At 32.4% G+C, this 16,018-nt stretch overlaps 1 protein-coding gene across 2 annotated transcripts in view; it reads left to right on the top strand.

Annotated features, from left to right (window-relative positions):
* The window catches only part of LOC136037411 (F-box/LRR-repeat protein 7-like), a 109,043-nt gene extending 98,399 nt beyond the window's left edge, over nt 1-10,644 (top strand). For both annotated transcript variants that reach the window (XM_065720166.1, XM_065720167.1), the window contains 3 exons: nt 6,625-6,864; nt 9,032-9,180; nt 10,162-10,644. In XM_065720166.1, the coding sequence (XP_065576238.1) occupies nt 6,625-6,864; nt 9,032-9,180; nt 10,162-10,548 (776 nt within the window). In that variant the 3' untranslated portion in view covers nt 10,549-10,644. The remainder of the gene's footprint in view (nt 1-6,624; nt 6,865-9,031; nt 9,181-10,161) is intronic.
* The last annotated feature ends 5,374 nt before the right edge of the window (nt 10,645-16,018 follow it).

Below are 16,018 nucleotides of genomic sequence, written 5' to 3'. Positions count from 1 at the left end.
TAATTTCTTTTTCGCTTTTTTCCTGTTCTTTTTTATTATCTTTTTCTACATTTTTCTCTTTTTCTAATTTTTTTTAAGGCGAGTTCGCCTTATTCCAATCTGTTTAAAATGAACATTATATCTTCCTCCTTTGAAGATCTCAGATACTCGCTTTCATACAATTCTAAAGTACTATAGTACGTATATAATTTCATTCTATACTTTTTTCTCCTTTATTTCCATTCTTTATCTTCTTCTTCGCTTTTTTCTCTTCTTTTCTATTATATTTTTCTACATTTTTCTCTTTTTTCTAATTTTTTTAAGGCGAGTTCGCCTCATTCCGAATCTGCTTAAAATGAACATTATATCTTCCTCCTTTGAAGGTCTCAGATATTCGCTTTCAGACAATTCTAAAGTAATATCCTACGTAGGCTATATAATTTAATTCTATACTTTTTTCTCCTTTATTTCCATTCTTTATCTTCTTCGCTTTTTTCTTCTTTTCTATTATCTTTTTCTACATTTTTCTCTTTTTTCTATTTTTTTAAGGCGAGTTCGCCTTATTCCGAATCTGTTTAAAATGAACATTGTATCTTCCTCCTTTGAAGGTCTCAGATATTCGCTTTCAGACAATTTTAAAGCACTATCCTACGTATATAATATAATTCAATACTTTTTTCTCCTTTTTTCCATTCTTTATCTTCTTCTTCACTTTTTTTCTCTTCTTTTCTATTATCTTCTTCTACATTTTTCTCTTTTTTCTAATTTTTTTAAGGCGAGTTCGCCTTATTCCAAATCTGTTTAAAATGAACATTATCTTCCTCCTTTGAAGATCTCAGATACTTGCTTCCGTACAATTCTAAAGTACTATCTTGCGCATATAATTTAATTCTATACTCGTTTTTTCCTTTATTTCCATTCTTAATCTTCTTCTTCACTTTTTCTCTTCTTTTCTATTATCTTTTTCTATATTTTTGTCCTTTTTTCTAATTTTTTTTTGCGAGTCTCCAAAGCAGCAAAATTTTCGTTTTCGACATAACTAATCAACGCTTGTCAACATTAATAAAACTTACATCGCTCTTCACCCATAATAAGATCTGACAGAATCCTGAAAGAACTAAATATTCTGCGAGACGTGTTATGATTTATGTGTTAGATCTAAAAAAAAATCCACTTTTTAGTTTCTTGATATCTTAATTTTCTCTAGTGAATCTTTGCTTGACGTCTTTAGGCGCGTAAGAAGCTGCTGCTTTCATTATGTTGTTAAAGTTATTTCGAGATGGTTTGATATCAGACTATGAAACTGTGATATATTTCCTTTTTTTTTAGCAACGATGGAGAAATAAAAATTAACCGAATTACCTTTCGAAAACCAGCCTTGTAGGTGAATTCAAATAGAAAAGGCAGTAGCAATTACATAGCTTTATGAATGACAGAAAAGAATATATAAAAAAGACTATGGATGACTTTTAACTTATATATTTGTATATATATTATTTCTGTACTTTTATTTATTTTCGTACTTTATTTCTTCTGATCGGTTTTAATTGACTCAACTTTTTTAGTTTCTATTTTGAGTTGGTTTACCGAAAAGAGAAAACACTGGAGAATAGATAACAAAAAAAAACGAAAAAAATGAGACAAATCACAGCCTGCGAAAAAGCAAAAAAAAATGAAAATATTTCATTAGAGAGCTTCGCTCAATCCTCCTCAGTGTCGGACTAAAATATAAAATAAATATACGACAGATAAAAGTCCACAGGACAGTATATAAAAGACAGTTCTTAATAAACAAAATATTCTTTTTCTTAATGATTTTAATTGACTTACGTTTTTTGTGTTTGGTTTTTGAATTTGGACATATTTTTTATTCTTTTGTTTTTACTGCATTGTTTTATTTCATTTTTTGTCTTATTTTGTCGGTTTGTATTTTGTCCTCTTTTTTAATTCATCTTTTTCCTATTTAATTAGTTCTTTATCTTTTGACAATTGGGTATTTTTGAGTGGTTTGAAGTGTGGTAATTGCATATTTGACAAGTGTTTTAGTGTTGTTTTTATTTATTTATATTCTTTTCTTTTTAGCTTATTTTATCTTTTGGCTCTTAAGTATATATTGTAGGGTTACTTTTAGGAGAGTTTAATTTGAAATTGACTTATTTTTTATTGACCAAATTTACCCAAATTAAGTCAAAAGTTAATTAAATTTAATAGAAATAACTTTAGTTGCATTTTTTTATATTTTAAAGATGTTTTTAATTACCTTATAGTTCACAATTTTAATTATTTAGTTCACACAGAAAAAAATTATATGAAGAAAAATTCGTATTTATGCACGTTTATTGTTTATTCTTAACGTTTAACTTATTTTTTTTAAATTTAAAATTCTTTTTTGTATTATTTCAACATGTAGCTATTTATTCTGCATATTTATAAGTTTAGCTGGAGAGAGGATGTCCCTCTCTGGGAAACAGAATGATATTAAAAATAAAAAAAACTACTACTACTACTCACCACAGCACCAAGCCCCTCGAGGCAAACACAGCTATGCACGCTCCTCCTCCATCCCAATCAATTCAAAGCCTCCCTCTTTAAAACATCCCAGAAAGTTCTCATTTCCTTTTAATCTTTCTTTATGACATCCTCCCATCCCAGACGAGAGCCACCTGCTTTCTTTTTAGCCCTAGACGGTTAACTGAAAAGGACAATCTGTCATCCTTCATCTGCAGAATGTCTCTCATTATAGTCCTAGAAGGTGGGATTGAACTGTACTTTTCGTACTACCTTCTGTTTGAAACATGGTTCAGCCGGGTTAAAAAACACCCTGAGCCTTGGCTATTCCACTTTTAACATCATCAATGCTCCCGCCGTCTGTACTAATGATACTTCTAAGTTAAGTGATGCTAGGTGATGCTATACTTCTAAGTTAAGTGATGCTAAGTGGTTCCACTTTTAACATCATCAATGCTCCCGCCGTCTGTACTAATAATACTTCTAAGTTAAGTGAAGCTAGGTGATGCTATACTTCTAAGTTAAGTGATGCTAAGTGATTCCACTTTTAACATCATCAATGCTCCCGCCGTCTGTACTAATAATACTTCTAAGTTAAGTGATGCTAGGTGATGCTATACTTCTAAGTTAAGTGATGCTAAGTGATTCCACTTTTAACATCATCAATGCTCCCGCCGTCTGTACTAATAATACTTCTAAGTTAAGTGATGCTATACTTCTAAGTTAAGTGATGCTAAGTGATTCCACTTTTAACATCATCAATGCTCCCGCCGTCTGTACTAATAATACTTCTAAGTTAAGTGATGCTAGGTGATGCTATACTTCTAAGTTAAGTGATGCTAACTGATTCCACTTTTAACATCATCATGCTCCCGCCGTCTGTACTAATGATACTTCTAAGTTAAGTGATGCTAGGTGATGCTATACTTCTAAGTTAAGTGATGCTAAGTGATTCCACTTTTAACATCATCAATGCTCCCGCCGTCTGTACTAATAATACTTCTAAGTTAAGTGATGCTATACTTCTAAGTTAAGTGATGCTAAGTGATTCCACTTTTAACATCATCAATGCTCCCGCCGTCTGTACTAATAATACTTCTAAGTTAAGTGATGCTAGGTGATGCTATACTTCTAAGTTAAGTGATGCTAACTGATTCCACTTTTAACATCATCAATGCTCCCGCCGTCTGTACTAATGATACTTCTAAGTTAAGTGATGCTAGGTGATGCTATACTTCTAAGTTAAGTGATGCTAAGTGATTCCACTTTTAACATCATCAATGCTCCCGCCGTCTGTACTAATAATACTTCTAAGTTAAGTGATGCTAGGTGATGCTATACTTCTAAGTTAAGTGATGCTAAGTGATTCCACTTTTAACATCATCAATGCTCCCGCCGTCTGTACTAATAATACTTCTAAGTTGAGTAATGCTGTCCATATGATCAATCTTTTTGTTACCCAATGTCAGCTTTTCATCTTATTCTTAGTATCCTTAGTGTCTTGGTACTCTGAAAATTAATTTTCAAGCCTACTCTAGCACCCTGAACTCGCAAAGCTTCTAGAGGTTCATTCATTTTGCTCATAAAAGCTTATTCATTTTGCTCACACTTTCATCTAGGATGCTTAAATCTAGAACACAGGAGTTCTTTTCTTTTTTTTCTTTTTACAAAAAAAGAAGATTGGCAGAAAATTTAACACGGATACTATACTCCTGGTATATCATTGACAAGTATCCATTACGTGTACCGTGTCTTTTAGTTGATATCAGTTTGCTTGATCTTATTTCAGAAGAAAAACAGGCGGTTAAATAGATTACTAAAAAAAAACGCACACGATTGCCAAGTATAAAAACTTGATGTATAAGTTTGAAAGTATTTGAGAATAAACACAAAAATTATGATGTCAAAGTTTTCTCTCTAAAAAAAGTGTATCCCTTAAATATTGCCGACACCAAACCTGTAGAACCGAAATCGTAGCTGTAATTTTTTCAATTGCCCCCTTTTGTCCCTAATTTTTAGAAATCAGCATCTGAGGGAACCAAGCCATTGAGTAGAAGACTAAATCCTCGATGCACTAATGCACCCTTGCAGACAAAAGCATTAGTGCAAGGTTGCACTAATGCAACCTTGCAGACAGTGGGTGGATGGGTAGGGTATATTCAAATTAAGAATGAAAGCCTAAAATTCTCCTTGCCCCCCCCCCCGATATAAACTACCTGAGCTGTATAAGCCCATATAATAAACCATACTTCCCCATAAAAGAATAAAATTACTCATATTTAAAATTAACTACTATAGGCACCAGCATCAAGCCACCTGAGGCTACGCACGCTCCTCCATCTCAATCTATTTAAAGCCTCCCTCTTTAAACCCTCCCAAAAAATTCCCATTTCCCTTATATCTTTCCATACAAAATCCTCCCACTCTGTGGGGACGATAAATAGAATAATTAAACACAAATAAAGGGGCTATTAGCCTTTTTTGTTATATTCAGTTCTCTTTTACCTCTGCTGTTCATTACTAAATATATTAGTGTTTTTTTCTTGCAACCTAATCTGTGTTCTATAGACTAACCTAGAAGTCAATTTTAGTAACTACTACCATTTTAACTGTCACTATTTTAGAAGTCAAAAACAACTAGTATAAAAACATAGGATTTGTCTAATCTCATAATTGTTTTATCTGGATCCAAAAAACTTAAATATTTGATGAAAGGTCATTAAACTTTAATTCAATGTCAATCAATCAAAATTAAGGTTGGCTTGAATTTTTCTAATTCGTTTGGGTAAATCTGTATGGTCAGAGGTGTTCGAAGTTTTGATTTATGTTAAGTGCTTATTATATATTTTATATGCTATTAAAGTGCTTGAACATTATAAATTTGAATTATAAATTTATAATTTAATCCACTACGATTTTAAATATATTAAAATGTGAACATTAAAAATTGATAATTTATATCATACTAATAAAGTGCTTGAATTCCTTGCTTACCCTTAGTTCCCAAATATTGTGGTCTGTAGAAATGTAATTCAAGCTGGACCCTAAAAAACGCACAAAATTGTCCCCAAATTGCAGAAACGATACGAATCGTGACTACCCTTTCCTTATATTATATAATGTGAGTTCCAATCCATTTGCTCCGTTGTTAGTATGAAACAATCAGCTAACTCTCACGAATTGCTACAAAATCTTACAAAAATGATCAGTTTTTTAATACAGTCCTTTTTTAACAATTAGGTATTCAATTGATTCCTTTGCACGTTTTATTGCACGTATTGGAGAATTTCAATTCGTGCAGCTTCGTGTTTTTCTGAGAAAAGCAGGTTCGCTATGGTCCTTCCACAATCCGCTAAGCCGCTGCCATTTTCTGCAAAATGCAGTATGTGGAACTGTTTGCTCACGATCTTATATTAGTAATAAGTTACATTGTTGTCATATTGGGTTAACTTCCGCCATGTAAAAGTTCTAATTCGGCTGCCGATTTTCGGATTGCCAAACATCATTCATACCTAAGTAGTTTAGCTTTTTTGTATTAAATTTTCGTAGTCACCTGGGAATTTATTTTCATTACTGGTGGAAATTAACTGAATCTGGTTTCAAAGACTGAATAGACATAGTTGTTGTGCCAGGGGTGTAAATCGTGACAATTTATTATTGACTGGATTTCAGCGAAAAAACTACTAGATTGGGATCCATTTTACTAGATTTGCAAAAAAAAACTCGTATTCCGCAAGACCCGTTCATGCCAATGATAGTCTGGGGTGGACAGCCCAACCCACGGCCAGGTAAAATAAAAATTGAAATGGTTTGGCAAATCAAAAGCCAAGACGGCGTGGTGTGTCTTATAATTTCAAATTCTCTGCGTAGTGGATGACACGAAACAGAGTGCCACTCATGGCACTCTGCCACTCATGGATTAAACCTGACAAATTCGAAAAAACTTCTTCAGTAAATTTAATAGATTTCCACAACTTTTAGTAGCTTTGATTGGTTTTTCTAAATTTGACATTTCGACATCTAAATTGGTGTTTTATTAGATTATTAAGTTGGTTTGGTTTTTACTAGATCTAATAAAATTTCCCGTAGGGGACAACTGTGTCTTCAAATAGATTAAAAATGCATTTGATTTTCCAGGTTGCAGCCAAATCACATGCATAGATGGCGCGCCGAGTCATTCAAACTTGCCAAGTACATCAAGAGGGTTAGGGCTACATTCCGATCCCAGTCATTACCCCCGACCTCAATTGTTTCTTCAAATTCAATATTTGGATTTGACAGATTGCTTAGGCTTACAAGACGCTGGTCTTCTTGTAGTTGTACGAAATTGCACTCAATTACAATGCTTATACCTAAGGCGATGCGTACATATCACAGGTGAGTTGAACTTAATGGGCGTGTTTCAAATACTAAAGTACCAAAAACATACAATAAAAATATTTTTTGTCATCTTGACCCGTCTTAGGGCTGTACATACCTGATAGCCGCGATTTTCTAATCTCTCTTTTGGCTGTTCCAAAATTATAAAGTTTTTAGGGCAACACCACATTTTTCGTTATTGTTACCGTGTTGATTTGTGAAAATAAATAAGTGAAACTAATTAGGTAAATTTGACAATACTTTTGTAGTTAAAACCCAAACAATAACAATCTATTGATTCTTAGGGACTAATAAATCTTCAATGGCAGCTCTTCGTTAGCTTTTTGGTGCCATCTGTTTTTACCCTATTTTGTGATGATTTATCACACCTTTCCTATTTTTCATTTGGAACTTTTTATATACAAAACCTGCATAACTGATTATGGAGGTCAGTATCATGTAAAATTGGAAAATTGAAAGTCTCTTTACTTAGGGGGGAAGTACCTTTTGGGGTATAGTTTTTCAATTTTGCTGGGATACCGTTGAGTAAACATAAAGGAGAGGGAGGGGTTTTTCCTCCTGCGTAATTTTCTGCGTAAAGGTATGTCAGTCCCGTAGAATAACTTCTAAATATCTAATTATTGTTGCAATGCCGAAATTTGAGTACTGCGTTTAATCTTAAGCTATGAAGAAAAATATTGACTAACTAATCAGCCTTTGTTAAAGCATACCTGCACACGGGGTAGCAGGAATCAGGCTTTATTGGCCCAAAGAAGTGTCAGATAAATATGAAGATATGTGCTTATAATTACACCTTTGGTTGCTTTAATGCGTCCTCTAATGAAGAGACGATGGCCCAGGTGACTATAACAGAAAGCAGAAATTATAATTGTACGCACTACCCATTTTTAGCCTATATTTAAGCAAGCCTGCACATAGGGTAGCGAAATTCTCAATTATTAGGCCAAAGAAGCTAAAGATGAAACTGAAAAATGTGTTCTGGAAAAGTACTCTTGCTTAATTTTATGCCCCTCCTAATATAGATGGAGGGGAATCTTTCCCCAAAGAACGAATTGTAACAAGCTGAAAGCTATACCCACCCCCGTCTTTAGGCTAAATTCAAGTATACTTTTACAGAGTGTAGAGGGAATTTACATCCCCCTCTCCAAGAAACAAAAAGAAGTCTTTTTTTGATTGAAATATAACTACTATTCAAAAATACTTAACAATTCATTTGAAGAATACAGACTCGTCTTTTTGCAATCTTAAGAATTCAGTATTAATTGAAATCCAAAAAGTTCTTGTTTCATTATGGGTCGTAAAATGGCGAAAATAATACGTTTGAATTAAACACTCCTAAAAGATACAATAGAATAGTCTCTTATTATATTCGCTATTATGGTAAAAGAAACGAGTAAAATTTAAGTAGTAGGTATTTACTACCAAGAGACATATAGTTTTTTTTTGACATTTTTAATACCCTTCTTTTGTGGCTATAAAGAGGAAAATTACAACGTTTTTAGGATACTAGTTTTCAAGAGGGGATTTTGGGCCATTCACAGAGGGGGGAGGGGATTCTGTCTAAGTACAATAAACCCTAATGACATAAAATCAGTTTTCTCCCTTTACGGCACATAACATGAGCTACCCACCAGAGGTAGTTATTTCCAAGGTCAAGTTCAAAGCTGAAGGTCATCGATTGGATGGTTAGTGGTCATAAGTAGGGACTGAACGTAAGTTGGAACGACAAGGAGGAAAGTATAGGGTGATGCTTTCAGTCAGTTGTGGTGCAAAGAGGAGTGTGCATAACTGTTTTGGCCTCAAGCGGCTAAGTGTTGCGAAGAGGTGTTAGCTATAGCAGTTCTTTGACAAAACTGTGTTCTCCCAATTTTGCCGTAAAGTTGCAAATCGAAGTGTTGCAGTTTATCAGTTGCCATGTTTCAGATTCAGCTGCAATGTTCAGAGATTGATTGGCTTTTTTGAAAGTTTTGAGGTGAACTTTGAAAATATCTTATTTGTATTATTAAGCAAAAGTGTATGACAGCAAGGGGCACGAGGGTAAGCCTTCTTAAAAACTAGGAAATCCATACCCAAACCTACGCACGCGCACTTCAAAATTAAGGGTAGATTATGCTTTCTTTCCAATGATTGTATTCAGAATTTGAAATCTCTTCTTTTCTTGTAGATGCTGGAATCAAGAATGTTGTGAGTTATTGCCAGGGTCTTAGGGAATTCAGTGTCTCAGACTGTCTACAGATTACAGACAGAGGCCTCTTTGAATTGGCTAAACTCGGACCGAGCTTAAGATACCTCTCAATCGCTAAGTGTGACCAGGTAAGTTAAACAGTTTTCACAATAATTCTAAACCGATTCATTGTTGGAGTTCATGCTCTGCATGGCCTTTTTTTTTCTTGCCGCAAATCTTATCATAAAAAAAAATAAGAAAAAGGATTTATTTGGCTTATGTTTGAAAGATTGAAAGAGGGGGAAAAAGAATACTAGATGAATGCATCTAGTCAGTACGGTTGACCTTGTAGTTTCTCTTTTTTTCTCTTTCGCTGTCCCTCTCTCTCTTTCTTTCTTTCCCTTTCCCTCTCTATCTCCCTCTCCCCCCTCTCTCTCTCTCTCTCTCTCTCTCTCTCTCTCTCTCTCTCTCTCTCTCTCTCTCTCTCTCTCTCTCTCTCTCTCTCGTCTATTTATCTTCCTCTATCTCTTTATTGAACGCGGGAAGTAATCTTATGATTTATTGACTATTTACATAATATTTGATTAACTTAGATGACTTAATAATGGCTCTAAATAATAAATGATGACTCACTAATATTCTTGCAACAGTCAACATGGTACACCAAGTCGCTACTCTCTCTCTCTTTCTTCTTCTCTCCATCTCTCCCTCTATCCATTTATCTATTTGTTTATTTATTTTTATTTATCGGTCTATGTATCTTTCTCTATTTTTCTCTTGAAAATGGATATTAATCACGTGACTTATTAACTGCTTATATAACATTATATTGACTTCGTGACTTCATAATGACTTAAATTAGGATTAGATGAATGATCCATATTCTTATAACAATCAATATGGTTGACCTTGTAAGTCCTCTCTTATTCTCTCTCTTTTTTTATGTAATATTACATGATTTAATATTAGATTTAAATATACAATTTAATAACGACATAAACTAAGATTACATGAATCATACCTACTCTCACGTCAGTCAATCTTGTGATTGACTCTCTCTTTCTATGGCTCTCTTAAAAAAGGAAAGTAATGATGTGATTTATTAGCTATTTATAAATCTCTATTTCCAGGTGACTGATGCTGGACTGAAACATATCGCACGACATTGCTATAAACTTCGATATCTGAATATGCGTGGTTGTGAAACAGTGACAGACTCGAGTCTTGAAGCACTGGCTCGGAGTTGTTCGAGACTTCGAGCACTAGACATTGGAAAATGTGATATTACTGACGCTGGACTGAGGCACCTTGCTGAGAACTGCCCCAATTTGAAAAAACTAAGTGTAAAAAGTTGTGAGCTTGTTAGTGACACGGGTGTTCAAGCTATTGCATATTACTGCCGAGGACTGCAGCAACTGAACATTCAAGACTGCATAATTTCCATCGATGGTTATAGGACTGTGAAAAAATTTTGTAAACGATGTATTATTGAGCATACGAATCCTGGATTTTATTGAGTTTGTTTGGAGATGTGACTGTGATTATTTATTGTTGTTATCATTGTGTCTTCTGTTTTATTAGAGTCATTCTGAATATAATATTTTGTATCTCGCCACAGTAGAATAGAACTATTTTACCTTCAAACCACCCATAGACAAGATCAGGCCCACATGTGGATTTATTTGCACGAATTCTCTATTACGTCATCATCATCAGTATGTTGTTTTAAAATTCATAAAATTAAATTCCATCCTAGGCAAGGACGGAAAATTCATTTCGAAAGTGGAAACGCTGCTTTTTATAAATGGGGACTTTATGGTCTTATGGGGGAAGGGGATTTTTTGTGGACAAAATGTAGGATATCCCAGTGTTATTAAAAAAATAAGAAATTAAATAAAAAATCAAGTTTTTTCAATTGTAATTAAGGAAAAACATCAAAACCTAGAACGAACAGTAATTATTGTATATGTAAGGGGGGTTTTCCACTTCTCAATAACTCGCTTTTAAAGCTATAGTTTTCTTCTAGAACTTTTAAAAAGCTTAGTATTCTAACTAAACGACATTATTTCTGCCAAAATTGCAGGTGGAGTAGGCATTCTCAGAAGACTGAAGTATTTTCGCTTTTTTTTTATTTTTTAGCCGAGTTTGTGGTTGAAAAATTCGTCTTTTGTAATGAATAAAATTAAATAACAAACATTTAATAATAATAATTATTTATATTATGAGTAATATAGTAATTTGATAATATAAAAAGTAAGTTACAGTATAAGATAACTTCGAAGACCACACTGCCTTTCCATAACGAAAATATAACAGTTCAAAATAGGGATGAAACCTTTTAATTGACAGTGAAGCAAATATAAAATTTTTTAACTGGATATTTTATATTATTTCATCTTAATCTAAAATTTTATATATTTTTCACTGTCAATTAAAAGGTTTCATCCCTATTTGAACTGTTATATTTTCGCTATAGTATAAAATTTAATTAAATGGACTTCCTCATTATCATCAATATTTAGATTTACTATTTTAAAAATAAAATGTCAGCAATTATTTTGGCTATATATGCATCAACGAAAGATGCAAATAAAAAAGAAATTAATAACAATAATGATTATGTATAGTATAGGGAGTAGCTATAGTAAGTTACTAGCATAAAAGTTAGCAAGAGTATGAAACATACTATTCGAAAGAATAATTAAAATAAAAAAGATGGCAAAGTGAACCAAATTAAAAGAAGTTACTAGCATAAAATTGAGCTATAGTATGAAACATACTATTCGAAAAAAATAATTAAAATAGAAAAGATTGCAAAGTGAACCAAATTAAGAGAGGGTTATCATCAACACTCCATGTATTATGGTTGCAATAAGAAGAAAACTTAAATAAAAAAAAAATAGTCGTATATATTTCTGCGTTAAAATGTTTTAGTTGTCCGTAATCAGCAGTGAACTAATTCAAATAATTAATGATTTAAAATTAGTAAATCCTTAATTAAATAAATCAAATCTAAATTGTCTAACACATTTCTGGGGTAAGCTTAATGCTGGTAAGGGAAATAATAAAATAATGGTAAGGGAAAGGTAGTAAGGGAAAGGGTAAGAAAATGGTAATGGTTAATGGTAAGGGAAAGCTTAATGCTGCTTTTATTTGTTAAGTAGGTAATTAATTTGTTAATTAATTGTTAATTAATTGTTATTAATTAATTGTTAATTAATTTGTTATGTTTCCATTTTTTTATTTTCTCAAGTCTCAGAAACTCATATTTCTGATTACTTTTTTCCTTTTATTACCTCAATAATGAAATAAGAAATAATAAAAAGAAATAATTCCATTAAAATTTAAATTCACGTGACCGGATTTAGCATACTCGCGTAGAAGTGCAACGCTGAGACTCTTTTAATTTGTAATTGTTTTACTTTCATATGTTTGTTACTCTTGGCTGAAGACGGCTGTTATATTATCGCGGAATCATTTTCTTAGGTTTCATTATAGTCGCCTTCCTCCAAAAGAGTACTCATTTTAAGAGAGAGAAAAATGGATATAATTTAAATAAGACAGTGGAAAAAAAGACAACAAACAAACAAAAATAACAATTTAATAACCTCCAAAATTCTGCAATCATTGCAGAATTAAAAAAAAATTATTAAGATGAGTTTCATTTATTTGTTTATTTCTGTTTTTTCATATGTTGCGTTTAATTTAATTTAACTTCATTTTTTTCCGGTTGATGAAGGCTCCTGGACGTGGAGTCAAATTATTCTGATTTTTATTTTTTAAAGTTTGTTGTTTTTTTTTCACTTTTTTTAAATTTTACCCTTTTTTCTCTCTTAAATTATGTAAATGGAACTTAAGATCTTGTTTTTTGCCTTAAGAAAGCAGGTATATATAATTAATTAGGTCAGGCATAAATAATTTGAGGTAGAGCGAAAGTCGAGGCACGTGTTCATCATTACTCCGCGCAGAAAATTGATCTTTTGTCAGGTGAATTAATAATAATGTTTAGGTATTTGAAATTTCATAGGTATTTAGTATTTCTAACAATAATGATGATGAAAGGGAGATAAATGGAAATCAATGTCTATAGTAGGACTGAGCAGGGATATGGTCAATATCCTTGAAGTGAAATTACCCTTTGTCAAAAACTGTTAATCATTTACAGATGAATCTAAAGTTTGCTAAACAGACGCTATGCAAGGTAAGATAAAAAAAAAATAATAATATAGTTTGGCAAGATTTGTGGCATTGGGGTGCTAGATTGAGTTAAAAGTCGGATTCAGTAAACTAACTTAAATAAATCCGGACACTCCGTAATCAGAAATCCGGAAACAAAAAATGAGAAACTAATTTGTTATTTTCGGATACATTTCAATTGGGGCCAGTCTGAAGATAGGATATATTAGTTCTATTGTGATTATTATTTCTTTACTAAGCATACCTGCAAAGAGGGGAGGGGACGTACCTCCTCAAAAAAAAGAAAAATAGAGATCTAAAGTATCAAAAGTATAAATGCGTCAAAAGTATGTGTTTAAAACCAGGGTAAAATCAGGCTCTTAACTTTTCAGCCTCGTCGAATATATGTATAATATCCATTAATAATGTTATTTATTTTAAATATAATACTGACGCTTGGTCGAATTGAAACACCCCTCCCGTAACTGAACAGTGTAAGAGCATCTGAGAAAGAATTCATTTGTAACTTCTACAGTAATTCTTTAAGTTGATACATGTTATATGATTAAAGATGATGGGTTTAAATCAATCCCTCCCAGAATCAGCAATTTCCATGGTAAAAATTTGACTTTTGTTTTTATAATATATTCAAGAAAGCAGCCAAGAAAGACTTGGAAAAAAATCACTGAATTTCTTAACCCCAAGTCATCTGCAGCAAGGCCTTCTCGAGGGGCGGGGGATAACCCCCTTTACTCCGAAATGTTTGTTCGACTCGTAAACACATAAATAAAATGAATAAAAACGATTTTTGATGCATTTTTTAGTTTTCTTTGTAAACCCCATTGTTTTACTTAACGTACCAAGGACAGTGAAATTAAATTTCATTAAATTGATTCATTGATAACTGCTTACACAACCATACATATTTCAAGAACTTAAGAAAAATCAGAAATTTTATTTTTAATGAAAAAGGCCTTCATATACAGCTATGTAGTTTTAATAGTAGTTGGTGCCAACTTTAGAGAAAATAAAACATGGGTGAAAAGTCAGCAGAAAGTAAGCTAAATATATAATATATATACCTATAAATAAATATATAACAGCTTAAGCTTAACAGCTTAACAGCGCTAAACAGCTTAAGAAGGTGTAGCTTACCTTTGAAAGTATTGATATCTTTGAGAATAACAGATTGTCAATTTTTGAATTTTTAAGGGAGCATTGTCAAATATAACTAATTAGTTTTGCTTATTTATTTTCACGATTCAACGCGGCAACACTGACGAAAATGTAATACTGTCCTAGAAACTTCATAATTTTGAAGCAACCAAAGAAAATTCTTTGTAAACCGTGGTATTCAAGCTTGAATAGACGTAAGATGGATCCAGAAAGACAATTTGTTTTTCTTGGAACTTGAAAGAAGAAGCTGAAGCTGGACGGAGTTGAATCACTCCCTCCGTAAATAACTGTTTCTATGGTACAAATATGACGTTCATTTTGCAATATTTACAAGAGCATAAGAAGAAGGTAAAAAAACATCATTGAGTCTCTTTATCCGTTTATGCAAGAACAAGGTGAATAAACCCCTCCCCGAAGAATCTTTTTTATAACATGGTACTATTTTCTGCAATCTTCATGACTGCAGACGGGCAGTCATGACTGCATGACTGCAGACGAGTTATTTTTGGGGAAAAATAACTTACTCGATTTATATGTAACATTTATTTATAATTATAACATATATTATATTACATATTAATATATATATATATATATATATATATATTATAATATATAACAGGTATTATAATATATATAATACATAATATTTATAATATACTGTATTTTGTAAGATGATGATAATACTGGGTCGAAGTCTTAAGTCACCTTTTATTTTTTAATGAACGATTTGAGCTTTGTTTCGTGCCATGTAAAATAGTGTCTTATTCTTTTTTCAATTCGTATTTTTATTTATTTATATTATATGCATTTTACGTTTTGGAGTATTACCTTTATGGTTTGCCAGGGCTTTTGAAGTATTGTTTTCGCATAGTGTAAATATTGTTTTATATAATTGTGTTTTCATTATAAGGAGTCTTAATTTTTACTTTGTTTTCTTTTTGCACTTTTTGGTCGATTTAAAGCAGGCCTGATCTAAGAAACTTAGGCTGATGAGTGCAGCGCTCTAAAACGTTTTTCAGCGCTCATCTAAAAACGTTTTATGGTCTACTTATACAGCACCAGAGTGCTGAGTACACAGAGATGCAGTAAATCCGTAAGGCCGTAAGGCCGTAGTAAAGGCCGTTTTGATCTAAAATTCTTTTTGCTTCTTTTACTAGCCCAAAGTCCCAAGGACAGTGAAAATAAAACCCAATTGAATTGGCTAAGTTACAACTTCATTGATTTATATTAAAGAGGGTTAAAATTGGTATATTAATGCTATGTTAGTGTTATAGTGAAATTCGTTATAGAACGTTCTTTTTGCTTATGTTCTACTGGAGAGTATCACACTCTCTTCTAATAGCGCTTGCAAATGTCCGCTATTTAGAGTTTCAGACTTTTCCATTGTTTTGTTGTAGGTAAATGAAGGTTCCGATAAGGATAAATCATTTTATTAGACAATGAAAAAAAGCAACTAAAAATACACTGGATATTTCGATTACATCTACAGTGATCATCAGCTGAAACTCTTCTGTATTTCTACTGATGACGATCACTGTAGATGTGATCGAAATATCCAATATATTTTTTGATTGTTTTTTTCACTGTCTAATAAAGGGATTTGTCCCTATTTGAACTGTTGTATATCTTCAT

The sequence above is a fragment of the Artemia franciscana genome, chromosome 16 (assembly GCF_032884065.1).
Source record: "Artemia franciscana chromosome 16, ASM3288406v1, whole genome shotgun sequence".
NCBI classification, from domain to species: Eukaryota; Metazoa; Arthropoda; class Branchiopoda; order Anostraca; family Artemiidae; genus Artemia; species Artemia franciscana.
The sequence above is the reverse complement of the archived record's forward strand: the minus strand, read 5'-3'. Positions and strand labels throughout refer to the sequence as shown.